Source organism: Castor canadensis, chromosome 15 (genome assembly GCF_047511655.1).
Source record: "Castor canadensis chromosome 15, mCasCan1.hap1v2, whole genome shotgun sequence".
In the NCBI taxonomy this organism is placed as follows: Eukaryota; Metazoa; Chordata; class Mammalia; order Rodentia; family Castoridae; genus Castor; species Castor canadensis.
Genome location: NC_133400.1, coordinates 98364627 through 98386567, shown reverse-complemented (window position 1 = coordinate 98386567; position 21941 = coordinate 98364627). Strand labels below are relative to the sequence as shown.

Here is a 21941-nt window from a genome sequence, read left to right as displayed (position 1 = left end):
ACCGAAAAAAGAATTCTTTAGAGTAAAATAACAACCACTACTTAAAATAGAGCATATTATAGTGCTCCAAGTATATCTTTACATGAATTACCTCACTAAAAATCAAAAACCTATAAATTATTATCTCCATTTTAGACATGACATAAATAATCTTGATATAAACCTGAGATGTATCTTAAAAGATGGGTGGTTTTGAAGATCAAAAGGTCAGAGAAAAAAATCCAAGTTTAAGCAAGCTATTCTGTGGAGGCAATGAGCTGATGGAGTAGTGCAATAGGAGCACAGAAGGGAAGACAACTTGCAGTGAGGCCATAAGTTACCATGAACTTTATCCTGTAAGTAATGTGAACATTTAAGTTTTTGAGTAGGAAAGTAACATGGTTAAAGTAAAAAATGTTTAGGTTTTTTTCTTCTAGTTCAAAACTAATGGGTTTTAGTTTGAATGGAGGAATGGATACACGCATGCGTGTGTGCGCACATACACACACACAAATTGCTTCTGTATGCTACTGAAAACTTAATACTAAAGTACCGAATTACAAAGGGAAGAAAAAGAGTGGAAAGAAGGCAGTAAACACTGAGGGCATACTGGGTGAAAGGCTGAAAATTATTTCTTGGGCAGAGAGATAATGGAGAGAGCTACAGTTGTAGAAAGGGCAGTGGGGAGCCAATCTGTGTATATGAAGTCAAGAGAGGAAATGAAAACACAGAAGTTAATAAAATATCTGTCTGGGACTATCCACCTCCCTACCTTTTTGAGTATAGAGCCCAGACGGCTCAGCTTTCATTTTTAAGCCCCAAATTGGCAACTCTGTTGTATAGAAGCAGAATAGATTGTCAGGCGAAAGCTCTGACATAAAGTGGGATGTCAGCATCAGAGCTGCCATCTGCCTAACCAAAGAGGAAGACAGAAGTAGAGCCTAAATGCTGCTTGCCGAGGTTTGCTTCCTGGTTTTAGGTTGTGTCACCTGGATGAAGGAAGGGATACCCTATTCTTAGCACAAAGGTGCTCACCAGCCAGCTCTGCATGTGGACAAAGCATTGTTAAATGTACACAAATTGCTCCATGGGGGCTGGTGGAATGGCTCAAGCAGTAGAATGCCCATACAGCAAGCATAACGCCCTGAGTTCAAATCCCAGTATCACAAAAAAATTGCCCCCTGGGGTAAGAGTGGTCCTCCAAAGTAAATCTCTGTTCTAATTATTGGGGTATCTGGGGAGTCCTTAATCAGTCACTGACACATCTGCCCAGAGACCTTCAACAGAATGTCCATCAGGAAAGAGGTTAAAAAGGAAAAAAAATTTACTTTTACAACATTAGAGGAAATGTCCAACACTTTTCTTAAATATACATAAGCAAAAAAATTACAAACTATTTCAGAATCAATCTAAAAGAAATCCCAAGACGTAAAAAACAAACAAACTAATAAACTGACCCTAGAGGAAAAGGAAGTAATTTAGGGGATGGAAGACATCTTTTTAAACTATATACATAAATGTCATATATACACACATATATGACATTATATCCTCTCACAAAAAAGGAATAACCAAAAATTAAGCAAGCAAAAAGACCTCTCAATGGTTAAATAGTTAACTGCCAAAATTAAAGCCTGAAAAAAAGGTTGGAATTGAAAAAAAAAAAAAAACTGCCCAGAATGTAGCTCAAAAAGAGAGAAGTGTGTAAGATGATAAGACACATAGCAGGACCAATCCTAATGGCCCTGTATGCAAAGAGCAGAGAATATGGAGAGGAGAAATTTATTTTAAACAATTATAAATCTCTGGGATCTTAGATCAGACCTTCTGACATTTGATACCAAAAGTGTAGCAACAAAAGCAAGAAAATACAACTATTGTCATGTGGTATACAGGACAGGACCCTTGAACAGGACATGGACATCAGGTAACAACTTACGAAAATCTGCATACACTATGGCTTTAGTTGATAATAATAATTATACATTAATATAGTTCATTAACTGTGGCAATACTCTATGTTAATGTAGATGTTAACAGGGGAAACTGGTGGGGAGGAGTGTAGCATGACATATAACACACCAATACATTAACTAAGTGAATGGGGGAGAAGGGAATGCTTTTCCTTACAATAAGATCCCAGTTAATAAGTGTAAAAAGAGTGAAAGAAATAGAAAATCTGTTTGGCTAATACCACAGTATTAACTATATCAGTCAAGGATCACAAAGGATGCTAAAACTCATAAGGTATAGTAAGAAAAAGGATATTTAGCCAGGCATGGTGGCTCACACCTGTAATTCCAGTTAGGGGGAAGTGGCTATCAGGAGGATCATACTTTGAGGCCATCCCAGGCAAAAATGTTAAGAAAACCTCATATCAGAAACAACGGGGCATGGTGGTACATGTTTGTAATCCCAGCTATGTCTTAGACCAGCTTTGGGCAAGAAGTGGAACCCTATCTAAAAAATAAAAGGGCTGGCCGCATGGCTTAAATGGTAGAGAGCTTGCCTAGCAAGCTTGAGGCCCTGAGTTCAAACCATGTACTGAAAAAAAAGGGATATTTATATACTTTCAAGTTACCATATCATAAGTACTTATTAATAATAAGGGGCCAGGTGCTGGGCTCACCCCTGTAATCCCAGCTACTCAGAAGACAGAGATCAGGAAAATCGTGGTTTGAAGCCAGCCCAGGCAAATAGTTCACAAGACCCTATCTCAAAAATATCTAACACAGAAAGGGCTGGTGGAGTGGCTCAAGGTGAAGGCCCTGAGTTCAATCCCCAGCACCATAATGGAGAAACCTGGTGGGCCATCTTAGCTAAGTGACCAAAGTCCACTTCAGTAGTAAGACACAGACATCACAAACCCTTTGATGTAATGCTCTCTGGGGACCCAACCCCACTTCAGGGCATTTCTGCAAAATTTAAGATTTTGTGTATGTTAGCCTTAATACTCCAGCTACAATTCAGGTTTATTGTTGTTAGAAATCGGATTGTATATTCATAGTAAATTCTCAAATGTCTGAGAAAGTACTAAGTAGACAGGAGACAATGTTAGATAAGGTAGCAGGTTAGTGACTATACCAGGTTACAGTCCTCATGATGCTGCCGGACAACTCAGGGTCTTGGAATTTACACTTGTGCTGTGTCAACTTCATTGAATAGGACAGGACAACACATATAAAAACACCCTGCAAATCACAGAGCACTATCCCAGTGAAACCCCTGAGTGCCCACTCTTCATACAATAGCACAGGAATTTCACAGCTATTTGTTTAAAACTAAGTTTCAACTCACCTTCAAACTCAGAATCAGCTTGTGTTAAAATACTCAAGAACCCTCCTAAAAGATTTTTCACAGTTCCCTAAAGATTAAAAAATGAAACAGAAGAAATCAAATGTTTTACCTCATGGAAGCATAGCATAATTGCACTGTCATAATAAATTATTTGACAGGAAATCGTATGTGTGTGTGTGTGTATTTCAAATGACTGGAAAGAATGCTGTGCAGAAGTACACATTTCTTTTGTGCACTGTCCTGAATTCGCAGAAATTTTAAACAATGAGCATACATTACCTTTAAATGCAATTTAAAAAACGATACCCATTCTTAAAAATTTAACCAATGACAATATCAATTTTTACACCACTTTAGAAAATTATGGAATTAGAAAATTTGACTTGAAGGTCAAAACACAGTTAAGGTGGGCTGGCGGAGTGGCTCAAGTGTTAGAACGTCTGCTTAGCAAGCGTGAGGCTTGCTGGAGTGGAGTTCAAACTCCAGTACCACCACCACCAAAAAAAAAAAAAAGCCACAGTTAAGGTATTACAAAAGAAAAGCAATCATCTCAAATAATTTTCAGACAAGCTGGGTTATAAGTAAGGAGATGGGTGGTTAGGGCCTGAGGCATGAGTGTGATAAGTACTGATCAAATTTGATTCATCTTTTACCTGTTGCATGAGCAGAAAAATATTCTTTTCTTTCTGCCTGATGACTTTCAAGAAACTCTCAAAAACATGAGTGAGCACATCAAGTTTAGCTCTGCTGGCAGAAAGCAGATTTAATTCCAGCATGCAGATCTCAGGGTATATCATCTCCCCCTGAGAGAAGTTCTCAAGTAAGTCATGTGGACCTGCGGGTGCACGGAAACCTTCCGCTTCTGGCTCTACTTCTACCTCTGGAAAAGGGACAAAGAATGATTATTTTCATTCCCCAAACACTGGATAAATATTTAACTTAAAATAGTTATTTAAAAGATAAAGAGGCAGAACTGCGATTTACAAGAAGATGCTTATGAACATCTTCCTTTTGATTAAGGTCGGTGTCCTGAGCATCCAGTTTTATGGAGTTTGAGGTTTAACAAGCAGCCTTAAAAGTAATTTTCACCTTCAATGAAACTTCAAATGTTACTGACAGCAATTTCATAGACATGTGATACAGACTGAATACATCTTTTGTCACAACAGGAAAAATTCCTGACCCTATTTAAGTCACAGGGTGGTCACATTTTTGTGAAAATAGTCAGCTTGAATTCTAAACTGTCTTCTTTCTTTCTCTTGGGGTTTGAACTCAGGGCCTCACACTTGCCAAGCACTTGAGCCACTCTGCCAGCCCTTTTTTATGTTGGGTATTTTTGAGATTTCATTTTTATGCTGGGTATTTTTTGACTTTTTTTTTTTTTTTTTTTTTGCTCAGGCTGCCTTCCAACCACAATCCTCCTGATCTCTGCCTCCTGAGTAGCTAGGATTACAGGCTGAGCCATCAGCGCCCAGCAACTTTGTTTTCTTTATTTGTGAGAAACAGACACTCTCTTACCAAATGTTTCATTTTGGAAAATTTGATTGCTCTTAGCAGAGATTGCCGCACTCTTTTAAAAAAGGATTAATATAATGAAATCTATAATTTTCTACCTCAACAGAATTCTTCAGGTCAATATTTAGTTACCAAACATGAAAAGGAAACAATCCACCATTATAAAAATCAAACCTATATTATGATAAAACCACTGTTAAATCAATATTCTTTCAAAAAGCACCAACCATAGGTTCTTTATGCCTTTTAGCTAAAATACAAGTGACTATTCCCATTTACCCTGTGGGAAAGAGAAAACAAACTTTGAGGCTGATAAAATACTGTAAACTTAGTGAAGTCTAAAAGTGCTGGAAAACTGACTCTAAAAAGAAATCTATCTTTTTCATTTTATCCAAGAGACAAAAGATTACAAGCAATGTAGTTCCATCCTCAGGACAAGCAGGGCTGTGGTAAACTAAGAAGAAATCTATGCTATAGCCACAGCATCCTGCATGTCACAGAGAAAAGACGTCTGCATTCCTCTTCCTATTTATGCTCCATAACAAACTAGCAGTGTTTGTCTGGCTAGGTTTTATTTATTTATTTATTTATTATTATTTTTTTTTGGTACTGCAGTTTGAACTTAGGGCCTCGTGCTTGCTAGGCAGGCGCTCTACCACTTGGGCCATGTCCCCAGTCCTAGCTCTTTTTTCTGAGACCTCAATGTACACATCACTTCTTCATAAAGGGCTTTCCTGACCACACAATCACAATGATGTTACCTGGACTTACATTTCTTGTGCTGTTTACTTTTGATAATTATCATCTCTTTCCCACTAAAATGTGTATGAAAGCAGGAAATTTGTTTCATGAATGTTCTTAGGCACTCAGTCAATGTTTATGATAACAGCATTCATTTCACTGATTTAAAATGCATATACAAATGCCAGATTTGTTGTGAAGATCAAATAAAATGATAATGCAATGCATTTTTAAAACCATGAAGTGATGCACAATTCTCGAGTGGTATCACTGTGAACCATTTGTGATCCAATCACAAGATCATCACGATATTTTACCATCATCTCGTGTTTCACCATCCTCAGGATTGCTTTCACTATCTGCTTCATAACCTTCTTCTTCACCCAAAAGATTAAAGCGACAATACTGAGACTCCTCAGCTTCTTCTGAAAAATCTCCAGGCTGGGATAATTCTTCCTCAGACTGATGAATCTATAAGACCAGTATAATTCAGAGACAACACTTATAACATTCACTCATTTTTAGTAACAGAATATTTATCACTTAAAAGTCATTTTAAGAACAGTGTCAATATATACTGGTAATCACCAGTAACCACTATAAGATTATGAAATTCTTTCAGCAAAGTATCCCAGACCCACTCAAAGAGCTTAACTCCTCAAGAAAAGGGGTTTTTAACAAATAAAATCATAGGTCATTTCAGTTTCACTGAAAAATAAATGAAAGTAATTCCATTCTAGTTAGGGAATGATAGAAAACCACAATGAAGCAGAATTATACTTCACCCAACTTAATGTTCATAAATGTTACTTTCACTCATTTGATAATAGAAAATATTTTCCAAAGGATTTTTATAAATAAAACATTTCATAAATTAGATAGCCAGAGAAGATATGACAATTTTTCAAAGGAAATAAGGATTAAGAATGCAATTGTCAGCCAGGCACCAGTGGCTCACACCTGTAATCCTAGCTACTCAAGAGGCAGAGACCAGGAGGATCATGGTTCATGAGACCTATCTTGAAAAATCCTTCACAAAAAATAGGGTTAGTGGAGTGGCTCAAGGTAAAGGCTCCGAGTTTAAGCCCCAGTACCACAGGGAAAAAAAAAAGAATGCAATTGTCTACATACAAACGTCCCACAAATAAAGAGTTCCAGCATTAACTTTCTATACAATTACCAGTGGAAAGACATTTTTCTTTTCTTATACAAATGCTACTAATACCTTCACTTTAGAACACATTTGCACTTAAAAAAGCTCAGGAAATTGAATCAGTGCAATAGCAATAAAAAGTAACATAAAGTAGATATTTTAATATTTTACAGTTAGCCAACTGATTCAATAAGAAGTTGAAGGTATTAATAGCAACTTGCATAATTTTAAAGGTATGGCAAACAGTAACATAAAATATTGTGGCAAGAGATTATAAAGTATAATATGTATTGATAAAGCAAAGAATTAAAAGACAAGTTATATGAAGACAAAGGTTAATAAAAATTAACCAAAGGTAAAAAAAATGACAAGAAAGGGAAATGAACTAAACACACATCACAGTGTCAGAAAAAAAATTTAAATAGTTACTTTAAAACAAGTAATAAGTGAGGCTGCTATCTTCTATACGAGGACTAGCCATTTTTATGATGAACGATTTAAAATTAAAGTGAGTAGAGAGTTCTGTAAACATTAGCTGCACCAATGTAGTACTTGGTAAGATGGCTGAATTGTCACCATTCCCAAATGATCATTTAATAAACTGTCAGTTATATGTAAAACTTACCGAATCAAGTAATACATTTCTATCTTATTCCCAGTTACTGGGAAAATTTCCAGATTATATTAATAAAAGCATGTCATTTTGCTTCCTGCTTTTTGAGATGGGACACTGACAAAACACTCTCCACTCCAGATGAAGGAGAAAGACCCACGGATGGAACTCACCTGATCAAAATCCTGGCCCAAGTCTTAGTCTCATCCCACACCTCCCGCCTCTGCTCATTCTACCCAAATAACCCACCTGTACAATAGATTCATACCTTCTCAGTCATAGTGTCATTATGTTCAAAGTCTGCTGAATGACTCCCCAGGGCTACTCGAAGCAGGGCATCAAACAAAGGTTTTGCTAATTCTGTTTCAGTCACCTTTGACTGGGAAAGATGGTCCTTCATTTCACACAATATATTTTCCACAGACAAATTCTAAGGTAAAACAAAAGAGATAAGAATATTAGTAACATGCTTTAAAAAAGTTACAAAATAGGAGATAATTACTTAGCAAGCAGAAAACTAGTCCATTTGCAGCTGATATGAAGGTAATTGCTTGTGTACATTTTGAACTCTCACCCAAAGATCCTACCTTTAAAATTACTAACATTATTATTTATTACATACATTACTCATTTGGGTTAATTTTTTTTGGGGGGGGGCCTGGGGTCTGAACTCAGGGCTTTGTGCTTGCATTATTTGTGATTAAATTTCAAAGTACCACAAATTGAGTCGCAAAAAGTTACTCTTTGAAACATCACGGAGTTTTGGTTAACCATCTTTAGAGTTTACAAATTCCTTACTCTTAGAGATTCTCTAAGATTCTAAGGAGCAGTTCTGATTCTTTTCTTTCACTCTCTTCCTTTTGCCCTTGAAGCAAGCTCTTGTTGCTTGCCTGTATCTCTACAACAGGCAAACAGAACATAACAAGATAAGAAACTGGCTTCTCTTTTAAGGAATTCTCAGTCCAACCTGCCAAATAGTACAGACAAGACAGAATGATTACTAAACCAGAACTATAAACAAGGGTCAGGGGATTGGGGTAAGCTGTCTCACAGGGGCTTCTGCATTGTAAATGAACTGTGAGCTTCTTTAGGATGAGAATGGGGCTATGTGCTCCTTTGGGCCCTTCACAGTACCCAGTACTGTGCTAAGCTTGTAGGAACATCTCAAAACATAAAAGCTGAAGCAAAAGAAAATGGCAATAGTATTAAATTAGAAATTTTATAAACACACACGTGTATGTATGTATATGTATATATGTCTGTCTTCAAAGTATGTAAGCATTGCACATGAGCTAGACTAAGGACAAACTTTACCTGACTAGGTAGCTCCAATTCCATCTTCTGCTGATTGGTTCTGGCACTATGAAGACAAATGGCTAGAAGGGCTTCCAAAAGCCGTATGCTCTGAAGTGAGGTCTCGTTTTCTTGACTTACAAATCCCTTTGCTCCTTCAGGAGCTGAAACTTGCTCCACATTTGTGCAAGAAGCATGCTGTGATCCAAATTTACCTAAACTATCAGCACACTTTTTTAGACTTCCCAGTTCTGATGGCGTGGAGTCACATCTTATAGTTAAGGATGATAAATCTTCCCTCAATATGTCAGGTGGAGAGGTTCTGATTAAGTCTTGGTTTTCATGTATACTTATACCTTCGTGACTTCTGAACAGTTTCTGTATTACCATAAATATTAATTTGTGGCACACTCGGAAACCACCGAGCCTGTGAAACTGTTTCTGGAAGGCTGAGCTCAGCATGTAGATCCACCGGCACACTGACCAAATGTCGGCTGCTTGGTGCAAGCGTTCAGGAGAAGGCAAGACAAGGCTCTCCAGGGACAGGCATGGCAGCATGTGACTCAGAGGCTCGCTGGCTGTACTGTCATAGCCAGAAGTGTCCTCTGACTCATTGGCTGACTCCCTATCAGACTCTGCTTCTTTACTTACACATAAAAAAGCCACACAGAGGAAGAGGTTTATGGTGGTGATATGAACATCCTGGTGAAGGGTCTTCTGTTTCTTTGGATAAGCTTCTTTGAGACTGACATAAAATTTGCTGAGGCTCTGAGGAGAATCTGAACAAGCGTGCTGGTTGTGAAAGGAAGGATCTATATTTAAGGATGGCGACTCCTTCTGTTCGGCATCTAGCCCATCAATACCTGGAGCTGAAGCATCCTTTTGTTGTTCCCCTAGGCTGATTATTAGAGTTTCAAATGCTTTTAGGGAATGGTTTCGAATACCGTCTAAGTAATTTAATTCAATTATTTGACTCACTCCATTACAACTTAAAAACAAATCTCTTATTACCCTGTGAGAGAAAGGAAAAAAAAACCACAAAAGGTTTTACAACAGAAAAATCATTTATAAATGAATCCCTATATTACTTGAATACAATATTGCTAAACACTGCCTAATTTGATTCATTACTAGCTAAAGTTGTTAGATATTGACCAGGAACTCAAGTTACTTTCTAACTGTCTCACAGCCTTTTAAAAATACCGCATATGTGGCTCTGGCAGTATTTTTAAAAAAGGAGTAATCCAGCCCAAGTTAAATGAAGCAACTCTGGAAGAAATGCCTTTCTCCAAATACCAAGTCCTGTATAAATTCTCAAGGCCACGACCCCTGCCAAGTGCAGGTGGATGGAAGCTGGACAGTAGCAGGCGCTGGTTCATTTGTTCATCTGCCCAATGGTTCCATCGGGACTTTTTATTTGTTTTACACCTGCGCCTCATGAAAGGAAAGAAGCACGCTGCAGAGGTGAGATCATGAGGAGGTTTTCTCTCATGAAGTCTCAGCACTGCATCGGCTCCTTGGAATTTCTCTAACCTGGCTAGCTGACGTTGAGTCATGAGCACAAGCACTACACAGGGCTCTCAGTGGCACCACGATTAGCTTTACAGCTGCTCCAATAAGGTAGGCCACAGTGCTACACAGGAGGACAACAGTGACAGGTCAATCTTAGATTCTTCAAATGGTGCATGCATGGACTTGAAAGCCCAATTGAAGTATCAGAAGCAAGCTTTATTTATAAAAATATTTTTAATGTAGACTTGACAGTCACAAAACCTGGAAAATTATACCAGGTACAGTGGCTCATACCTATAACCCAGCTACTTGCGAGGCAAAGATCAGAGGATCAAGTTTTCAGGCTAACCTGGGCAAAAAGTTAGTGAGTCCTCATCTCAACAAATAAACCAGGTATGGTGGTGAGCACCTGGCATCCCAGCTATGTGAGAGGCATAAGTAGGAGGATCACAGTCCAAGGTCAGCCTGGGCAAAAAACATGAGACCCTGTCTGAAAAAAATAACCTAAAGCAAAAGGGAATGGAGGAGAGGCTCAAGTGGTAGAGTGCCTGCTTAGCAAGTATGAGGCCCCAAGTTCAAACCGTAGTCCCTCCCCCGCCGCAAAAATCTGCAATATACACTAGTGAGACTGCAAGTAATTTCAATTTTCTTCTCTTTGCTATGTAAATTTACTAATTTTCACACATGTACTACTTAAATAATAAATATGAACATGGTATGTAAAAATGATCCCCTGGTGCCACTGCCTCAATAAATAGCTACCTTTTGTATGTGTGTATTTTACATGGCTGTAAGAAAGCGGGAGCTGTCTCAAGTTTCGCATGTTTTACTCATGACTACTAGTCTCCACATGATCTGTGTAACTATTTTAATGGCCAATAATATTCTATCTAGTAAATATAAATCTATTAATTTAAACTTGCCCTTGCTCTTGGGTACTTATGCTGCATCCATTTTCTTCTCAGAAATATATTAGAAACTTTACCTTTTTTTCCATTGAGAAATTAAAATCAATGGCTCTATCCTCTCCCCATAACTACCCCTGGAGAAACAAAACAAACAAAAGGTTTAAAACATGACATGGGGGGGGAGCTTTTTTGTTGCTAAATTAAAATCAGATCCTAGGAAAGAATACAGTAGCTGTGTTCACACACTAATGGGGCCCTGGAGATATCATGGTTAGAAATTAGAGAAGTTTCAACACATACCCTTGTCACATGTTCAAAAACATCCACTAAGAAAAACATCTGCATAGATGTGCGCATACCAACCTGGATTTAAGCAGGCTAGGCAGGGTTTTTAAGTAGATCTGAAGTACTTCCTGAGGCACACACTGCTTGGGACAGCTGCACACATGAGCTTGAGCTGAAGTGATGCTCAGGTGCTGACAATGACGTGCTAGTTCAACTCCTCTTTGGAGCACAGGATTAAATATGTAATTGTACAATTTCCACTGAACAAGTACGTTGCCTTTCTGGATTAAACTGCAAATGTGATTTGCAATCTGTAGGTTATGTAATCTGTCCTCTTCAAAAACAAAGTCCTGATAAGCCTCTAGTGCATCCCATTTCCATAACAAGTCTTCAGACCCACTGCTGGGCAGGATCCCTTGAAATCTGTAGGAGGGACTGGGGAAGCCCAAGGAAGGGGCTGCATCACAGGAGTTGCCCTGCAGGGTCTCTTCTAACTTGGTCAGCTGGTCAGAATCAACGGTACAAATGTTGCAAGCTGCTTTCTTAATTTTCTGTGATACTTCTGCTCCTCCTAACTGGTCCAAAATAAGTTTGTTAAGGATACTCAGTATGTGCTGCTGAAAGTTTTTCAGTGCTGGCAGTTTAAAAGCATGGAGCATGGGGACAATCACAGATTTGGGGTCCATACAGCAGCATATGCCAACACCATGAACACCTGACAGGATCTGGATACAGGTGCTGCTCAAGGAAGCCTGCTGCAGCAAGCGCAGGCACTGATGGGCGCACACCGCGATGCAGCAGCAGCGCTCGGGGTAGTGAACATCCCCATCTGCATTCTCTTCAAATGGATTTTTGGAAAGCTGATTTTTAAAGGCCGAAACCAGAAGCCCTGAGAGATCGCGGTGGTGATGCATGAAGTGAGAATACTCACAGCGTCGGTGCCTTTTCCTTGTACACACTGAGTGATGAAGTTGCTCTGATTTCACCTTTTTCACTGTGCTCATGATTTTCATCACACTACTTATGAGGGCTTTCAAGTGTTGTGAGGCCTCAGCAGGAACTCCATCTCTTGAAACCAGCCACTCCATCTGAAGAACTGCTGTTTCAAATAGATTAAATCCTTGGTGCTGAATGAATTCCTGAACTAAATCCATGGCTTGACTGAAGTAGAAGGGATTGGAAGCTGCGCTTTGAAGACAACAGATCAGGATCTGTAGAACTCCTTCCAGAAGTTCAGGTAAAAGAAGGGCTCTATGACGATACTCTGAAAACACAAAGCCCTCCTGGACCTCCTGTAGTGTTTTCTTTTGTCTTGGTGCGAAAGGTTCCCGCTGCTTTTCTAAGCATGCTCTGATTTTCAAAGCTGCCCTAAGCAATTCAGTTAAATTTTTCCTAAGACTTTCTGGCATGGCCTCTGCAGTACTAGTATCTACTGACATAAGATGTAGCACTGTTCGAAAGAGCATCCGTTGAACCAAAGCCACTGGCTCTTCAGTCCAACCTGCAGAAACTACTTGGCTCTCTAAGTTGTTACAACAGTCCCCAAAGCCAGCTAGGAATTCAGTTAGTGTGGGCACTACACTGGCTGCCAGGGCAGAGTTACGATTCAAAGCAATATCAAACTTACAAACTTTCTCCAATAAAGATAACAGGACATGGCATAAGTCAAAAGGAGAATTATTCATGTTGCTGAGAATAGACAAGGCAGCTGGCTCACTTAAAATGTCAGTGTTTGACTCCGGTCTTAGAATGATCTCTCTGGAGTTTTCCACAGCCATGGTGTCAGCAGGAGCCTGTTCTCTGGTTGCAAGGGAATCAAGTTTAGCTATGAGGTGGTCTTCTCTAGGAGACTGTGTTATGAAGCGCTGTAGCACATGGGGCCTCCTATGCTTACTCACTGCTAGACTTTTCTCGTCTGAATTGCCTTCTGAGTCAGAGGTGGAGAGCTGTGTCTTTCTTGCATCTCTTACAGAATAGCGATGGGTACTTTTACGCTGTCGTCTGCTTTTTTGTAAAAGGTTTACTTTTGTAGAAACCTGACCAGAGGGGGCACTTCCTTCTAAATATAATTTTCCCTGAGTAGATCTTTGGGAAGTTGAGTTCTTTTCTTTGGTCAGGATTATACCAGATGACAATGGCAAATTAAAATCTAAGGAAATGAAGAAGAAAGGCTTAGAATACCTGAGTGTCTATTAGACTTGGTTTGTGTAGGCAATAGCCCTCGTTTACCGGCCACTTTAGGAGTTCAGCCTCAGTATACTTTTGCTGCAGGGCTGCTTTCCTTCAGCTATCTTATGTGTCTGGGTCATTTCCTCCCACACTTATCCTTGTCACTCTAAACACCAGCTGGTATTAGTTCAAAGGATACAAATTCATCTTGAAAACAACCAGAGAGTAGAATTAGGAAAGCAAATCTGATTTTAAACCATCTACTGCATTCTGATTTCAAAGTAAGAGACTCTTTTAAGACTATCTGGTATTTAGTGCTGTTTTCACACCATTTTACAAATCTCCCCCAATAGTACCACAATTAAAACACAGGTATATTAGGTTCTCAAAAATAGTATTAGCTTATCATGCTTAAGAACTTTAATATTTTCCAAAACTAATTCAAGGTCATACAGAATATATCAAATGTTCACCAAGATGGCGGTTATGAGTTCTTCATTCAAAGTATTTCTCCAGAGTCTCCTGCTTTATAACAGATACTTAAGAAACTGCTTTTGCTGAAAATTGTGGGCCCACAATTAACTAAAAGCTGGAGAAAACCTGATGTCTCTGCTTCAATTTTGCATCTGTCTCCTTTGTTCTGAGTCCTCTCCTGTAGCCACCTTGGGACACTGAAATCAATAACATCTTTATGGCAAGGGACCAAAACTACCTCCACTAAAGAGTAGAGCCTCACACAACAGATCACTCCCCAGATGAGGACAATTACCTGTATGATGAGGATGCCCCCTGGAGCAGGAGTAATCATCTCCCCTCAAGTGATGACAGTGACTACAACTTCCCTGGAACCCCTTGCAGAATCAGAACTGAGATAATGATCAACCAGGCCACACTTTGCCTGTTAATTATGTTGCTTAATTATGCTTATGCCCTACCCCAATTACATTTGCTTAAACCTAAGCTCATGTGAGATGGGCTCAAATGCTTACTTAGCCTCGTCTTGGTTCCATGCCACATAATAAATCTCTTTTCTCTGCCCTTCACTATCTATTCACCTCTTTATTTGGCTTATTGGGGTGAGTGGCTGGATATGGCATGTTAGAACCCCCAGTGCTGGCCTAAGACTCTGGTTACAATGTCCTGAGCTAGGCACAGGTAGAGACATCACTGTTTCATCCTCAGTCCCTAAAGCCTAAGGTCTAGCCTGTGGTCACCACTCAATGATAATTAAAGCTATATATTATATAGCTTTGTAATATATAATAAAAGCTATATGAAAAATATAGTTACAATTTACAGTGAATAAATAAACACTGTAGGTAAAATATTTGTGCTTTAATTAGGAGAGGGAAAACAAACCAGTTTAGAGCAGAAATTAAAAGGAACTGGATTATTCTATCCAAGCAGAAGATACTGACAATGAAATCAGAGAGCCCTTCCCTAAAAAGGCACTTATCTAATTTCTTAAAGGAGTAACAATTTTTGAATTCTACAAATTCAGAAGGAAATAAGAGAAGAGAGTTACTGCATCAAAAAGTAAGCAGGAAACAATACTAGAAGACCTTAAATACCTTCCTAAAAAGAGTTCCTGATCAAAGTTTACTGAAAATAGAGACAAGGCATTCAAGTGGAAGGTAGGAAGACATTTTTAGCCCAAGAGGCTCTCGAGTATCTCACAATTTACATATCCCAGAACTGGCCAAGGGGGAAAACTGTCCATCTTTCCACTGAAACATTTAAAGTTTCATGTATTTTCATATACATAATTTTTCAAAATCAGAAATTAAAAATATATATTGGCCTTACATGTCATAATTTTACCCAGCCTTGAAACAAATTATTACTTCAAATTTATCCTTTAAAAGAAACATTAGAAAACCTGAACTAAAACAAACACTGCAAAAATTATTCCTAGAGCACTGGTAATAGAAAGTAGTCTTCAAGCAATGAACTGGCATTTCTTCAAACTTGTCGCCACCCATTCTTCTGATCTTACACGGCACACCTTGCCTTGTTCCTTTTCTTTGTATATTTTCTAATCATCACTACATTTGTGTACTGTCCTATGAAGCACCATGACTTTGTATTACTGGAAGAAATAAAAATGTGCTTGCACAATGAATTTTTGCATTAAATGTATAATAAATCACAGTGATGTACACCATTCTGAACCTAAGCTGCATTACCATTCAGGCAGAAGTAGCTTTTCAATGGGAATTTTTCTCCCAATGGGACTTGACAGATAACACAATGACTTGCTGCAGAGGTTACATACCTGTTGCCTGCTGTTCCTGCACAGGGATCTTCCACACCAGGGGAAGAAGTGACAAAAGAAGAGTCAGGAGTTCTTCTCTGCATGTCAGTGCCTGTGTCAGAAACAAAGTGGTCCTTCATTGTTCTAAGGGCATGAGACACATTAGTTCCTAATATCTTGTCTTAAATTGAGCCAGGATACCCTTTGTCTTGAAAGATTACATTTGAGAAGCTAAGAATCAAATAAACCTATCTTAAATCCAATTAAAACTGTGACGTTTTTCAGTTTATAAGCCTTTCCAATGACAGAAGAATGTATGAGTATGTGATGGTATTTAGCACATTCCTGCTGATGTCTCCAAAAGTAGGCACTATCACCACCATGCACATTGCAAAACTTCCTCACCTCTGAAAAACAGATGTGTTAGGTGAAAATGAAAAGTTAAGCCCTATTAATTAGCAAACTAATAACACAAAGTTACTAGAAAAATGTCAGTCTTCATGCAGTTAAATGTAAAACTCATAAAACAAATTCAAAAGAGAAACTGACATTATTATTAATATGTGCATATAAAGACTTATTAGTGAGGGTAGTCCAAAATATTCATTGATGGCACACTATATCCACAGGATTTACTGTCTTACCCTTTCTGGAATATATGGTCCAACCTGGAGAAGATCTCCTCATTTTGGTCCAGAAAATACATACACACACCCACAAGAACAATAGAAGGTGTGTAGTATGAGTAAGTCCCCTGGTGTTAAGGTACAGGTGTCCAGTGTAGGAGTTCAGAAAAAAAAAGAGCAATTATTATGAGAAGTGTGAAAGTAGGACTCGCACAGTACAGAGAGCTATACCGGGGACACCTGGGGCACGGATAGTCAGGGATTTAATGACAAATCAAGTCAGGACTGATTCCTCATATCAGTTGGAGGGGAGGGGTCAAATTGATGCAATTAAATCTGCTGGACAGAACTAGAGTACCGGGGAGCTGCTGGTGTTAGAGGCAGGGTCGCAATGGTCCGCTTGAGTAGATCATGAGTATATGAGTATATACAGTACTCTTCATCAAAAGTGGAAAAGGAGATACATTAGAGAATGTGTAAGGTAGAACAAAAATGACTCACAGTTGGTTTTCTATGAGGCAGAAGGAAGAAAATAAAAAAGATCTAGAAAGACTCCTCACAGATTTCTGGTTTAGGTGACTAGGTAGCTGACAATGTATTCACCAAGTCAAAAAATTAAGGAGTGTTACTAGGTTGGGTTAAAGATAATGGAGCTACTTTTCAGGCATATGGAGGCTGAGATGCAGGTAAAATATCTCAATGTGGAGAGCTTTTCAGTAGACAAAACATTATACATATTTGGAACTTAAGCGAAAGATATGAACAAAATTATCTGGGAGGTACTGGGGTGAAGTCAAGGACATGTGTGGTTTTCCAGGTAGAGTATGCAAAATAAGAGAAAACTGGTGAGAATGAAGCTCTGGGGAATGCTGAAGGAACTAAAGGTGGGCTGTCTGAGGTGTAGCCTGCAGAGGAAACTGAGGAGAAGCAGATACACACAAACAAAGAAAAGAGCAGTAGGAGAAAGAATGCTAACAGCAAACAGCTGCTGTCCTTGAACTGTGTGAGATGATGGCTAAACAGCCTTCAGCAACTGAGCATCCTTATGGCCCTCAATGGAGGGCCGAGGGAGTGATCAGGGTACAGGTCCCATTGCAACAGGATGAAGAGTCAAGGGAGGTGAAGAAATGTACAAGATCTTAAAGGAAGCCACCTTTTAGCTCTTCATTCCTGTAGAGTCCTAATTACCATCTGCATCTTTAGTAGATGAACTCACAGCATTCTAATGGAGCATGTAGGAACCTCAGGAGTGTGTGAAGCAGCTCTATAGACACACTGTTCTAATAAGCTAGCCCTTGCTCCATGTAACAGTACACTGGTAAATTCCCACTGCTGTGTGAACAGAAGTTTCTGACTCCTGGTCTCTGAGTGACACATGCTCTGGTACAAACTTCACTCCTTCCCACCACTTCATGGCATTATCTCCTTGGTGAAGTTTCTCCTTCCCAACCAACCCAAGACTACTGCTCTCCCCTCAGGATTTCATGCCTGTTGACCCCCGTTTAATTACATTAGACTAATTCTTGGAAACACGAATTTTCTGAAAGATGAGATTATATAAAGAACAGATTCTGGGGTTTAGAACTGCAGTCCTGATGGGGGCCCGGAATCATCCTCCAGCCTGATACGGCAGTAGGGAAACAACTCTCCATTTCACACTCAGTTACCATCATTTCCAACACAAAGCATCATTGAGCCAGCTCTCCCTAATCATCTGGACCTATTACGCTGAAGTATCATATATTCCCAGGTTTATTCAGTCTGGAACCAAAGAATCTTCATATTTAATTATGTCCTTCTGGAATTCACAAAGTATTTTTCTCTTATTTGTGGGTATGCTGGAAAACTAGAACTTGCAGCCCTTTATTTCAAATCAAGCTCTAGTTTTATCTCCCAAGGTCCTGAGTATACACAATAGTCATAGTATATAAGGGATGGGGTGCTTCACCACACCAGTCAAGTAGATAGCTCCCCATATGCCATATTAGGGAAAACATGCCATATACAGCCTGCTTTTTAGTTGTAGCATTGACTCATAATGTTTTCTGTGGTTGTAAACATGATGGGTTTTACATATACCTTGTTGTTTTTTTTTTTGTTTCTTATTCTTTTGTTCTTCCTTTTGAGTCTGATGACTTATCAGAAACCCTGTAGCACTGGGTATCAGTGGCTCACGCCTATAATCCTAACTACTCAGGATACAGAGATCAGGAGGATCATGGTTGGAAGCCAGCCTGGACAAATAGTTCTCAAGACCCTATTTGAAAAAACCCTTAAAAAAAAAGGGGGGGCCTGGTGGAATGGTTCAAGGTGTAGGCCCTGAGTTCAAACTCTGACACCACAAAAAAAGAAAGATGAGAGAGAGAGAGAGAGAGAGAGAGAGAGAGAGAGAGGAACCCTAGAACAAGAAGAAAGTGAATCAGTGCATTTAAATTTCTGAACAACAACAAAAAAGTCAACCCCCACAAGTGTGCATCTAGCAAAAATATCCTTTAAGAATGAAGAGACAATGAACAGATTTTCATATAACAGGATAAGAATCTGTTACCAACAGATCTGCAGTATATGAATGGTAAAGAAATTCTCCTATTTCTAGACTGTCTAACCTACAGAAATCAATCAATATCATACCATTCTTTATTTAATACTTACATTTTTGTCTCCCTTCCTGAAGGTAAAATCATTGGGTATTATCTTTTAAAATTCCCCATGGCAATGACAAATAGCAAAGTCATTCTCACTGAGATGGTACTTCTTAAATTTAAGAAACATATTTCAAGTACCTACCAGGTGCCAGGCACCAGCCTTTTTCATATTCTCCCTCACCCTCTTGGAATGCTTCCACCATAAGGTAAAGAAGTTGGGTATGGCCAGCTAATATGAGATGAGAGGCCATGTAGAAAAGAACCATGGCAGCCTGGCCAACAACCCCATCCAATAGCTTCAGTCAATCTGCTAACTAACTGCAAATTCAGATGTATAGCCAGCTGACCACAAGGAGCCAAGGTGGTTGGCTATTCCACCTGAGCCCCGCCTGAACTGTCAACTCACAGAATCATTTGTAGTTCATTGCTGTTCTTTCTCTAGCCCTGTATATCTCTGCATTTGCAGTTCCCTTGCTCTCACACTCCCTCTCTCTTGACATTGTGGGCCCCCATGTAGGAATGCCAGCATCTCTAAGAGGCAATTCCTGATGATTCTCTCCTCTACACTCCTGAATACCTTCACGCTATTTTAGTCATCTTTTCATCTGTCCATATTTTCAAAAGCAAAGAGCTCCTGGTAAACATGGTCTCTTTTCCTTTATCTCTGCATCTAGCAGAGGTGCTGGTCTGCTAAATAAACCAGTGATGAAATAATAGTCACTCTGATACTTTTCAATCATATTTATTTTATATATCACTGTAGATAAGCTAGTTATGCATTACTATATATGCATAACTATATATAAAAGTGATAATATTACAAGATGTAGAAAGAATAAAGTACTGTCTTAAACAGGAAATAGCTCAAGGAAAAAGAAACCAATTAGAATATTTAAATTAATTTTTGTTCATATATATAAAACCTCCATCAGTAAAACTTCATTCTTTACTCAGAAAAAGAGTAACATTATAAGACATCCATAGGGTTTGAATAGGAATGGGAATTATATATCACTAAAATGTTTAAAAATACTATTTATGCCACATGGTTATGCACAGTAGTCAGTTTTAAGAAGTTTTTTTTTTCTGGTGCTGAGGATGGAACCCAGAGCCTTGAGCATGCTAGGCACTCTTACATTGAGCTACATCCCCACCCCTACTAGTCTAATTTTGATATACTTTGTTGTCAATAGATTCCCACAATCTTCCACCTATTACATAAGAATAAAGCTATATATTTATAATCAGGGTATAGAGGAAGTCAGAAAACATTATAAAATATTATAAGGAAACAAATAATTTTTATGTTGGAAAAGATCTCAAGTCATCCAACTGGATGTTCTTATGTTACTGATGAAGATATCAAGATCTGGAGCAATTAAGTGACTAAAGTCACCCATCTAGTTGACAATTGTCCTAAGGTTAAAATCAAGGAAAACTGTTACTTTTTTAGGCTGGACAAAAGTTCTTTTAAAAGAACTTATATAGGCCTGAGTATAAACTTAAAATTTGTTATCATTAACCATTAAAAAGAATACGCTTTTTCTATTTAAACAGTATTTTCTCCTTAAGAATAAACAGATGGAAATGTATGGATGTAATAAATCATGAACAGGTTTTATCCTAGAAATGCTAACTTTGTTCAACATTTTCAAATTGTCAATGTAACTCATCCACACTACAGAATGAAGAGGAAAAAAATCATATGACAGCCTCAACAGATACAGAAAAGACATTTAACAAAATTCAACATCAATTCAGGATTAAAAACTCTCAGTGAGCTGGGGACAGAAGAGAACTTCCTCATTCTGATCAAAAGCTCACACCATATTCAATCATGGAATGTGCACACATCCCATTGGGTCAGACCCAGGAAAGAAGCCCACTTTTGCCACTCCCATCTGTCTTTGTGCTAGAAGCCAATAGAAAAGGCAAGAAAACAAAATAAAAGGCATAAAAATTGGAAAAAAAAAAAGTGAAACTGTCATTATTCACAGATGACATGATGCTAAGAAAATTCTAAGAAATCTCCAGAAAAATTTCAAGATCTAATAAAAGAATTTAGGAAAGGCCCAGTATACAGGATCAATATGCAAAAAGCAAATGTACATTTGTTGTTGCTGTTGTTTGTTTTGTAATACGAGGCTTGAACTCAGGGCCTCATGCTTGTTAGGCAGGCACTCAACCACTTGAGCCATACCTCTAGCCCAGCAAATGTATGTTGTTGATAAGCAACAAACAACAGGGAAACAAAAATTTTAAATGATTATTACAATAGCATCAAAATAATAACATACTTTGAATACTTACCCAAAAGTGTGCAAGACCTCTATAAGGAAAACCATAAAATACTGCACAGAAGATACGGAAGACCCAAAAAAAACAGATTTATACCATGTTCATGGTCTGGAAAACTCACATTATAAAGTCTTTCTAAATTGATTTATGAATTCAACATTATCCCAAGTGAAATCAAAATTAGACTGAGCACTTTTATAGAAATGATAAGTTTAATAAAATTTATATGGAAAATCACATAAATATAAAAAGCAAGAATAAAACTGGAGAACTTATACCACCTAGTTTCCAGATTTACTTTTACAAAAGCTACAGTAATGAAGAAGGTGTGGTGTTGGTGAAGATTAGATGACAGATCAGTGAGCCAGAACAGAAAGTCAAGAAAGAGACCCCTACATGTATAGTCAACTGATTTTCCACAAAGGCTTTGATGATATTCAGTGTGGAAAGACCAGACTTTCAAGAAGAAATGATGTTGGAACAACCAGGTAGCTGAAGAGGAAAAGGAACCATAACTTCTACCTCACATTATACACAAATATTAATTCAAAGTGGATCACAGACCTCAAGGCAAAAGAAATAACTAAAAAGCTTTAAGAAAAAAAAAAAAAAAACTGGGAAAATGTCTTGCAACTCCAAAGTTGCAAGACAAA

The 21941-nt window shown here is 38.4% G+C and overlaps 1 protein-coding gene across 1 annotated transcript in view; it reads right to left on the bottom strand.

Moving 5' to 3' along the window:
• Lyst (lysosomal trafficking regulator) overlaps positions 1-21941 on the bottom strand; it is a 171381-nt gene that overhangs the window by 116114 nt on the left and 33326 nt on the right. The window contains exons 4-10 of the mRNA XM_074056828.1: positions 15741-15831; positions 11375-13445; positions 8613-9603; positions 7567-7728; positions 5850-6003; positions 3930-4156; positions 3277-3343 (exon numbers count right to left, since the gene is read on the bottom strand). Coding sequence (XP_073912929.1) covers positions 3277-3343; positions 3930-4156; positions 5850-6003; positions 7567-7728; positions 8613-9603; positions 11375-13445; positions 15741-15831 — 3763 coding nt within the window. The remainder of the gene's footprint in view (positions 1-3276; positions 3344-3929; positions 4157-5849; positions 6004-7566; positions 7729-8612; positions 9604-11374; positions 13446-15740; positions 15832-21941) is intronic.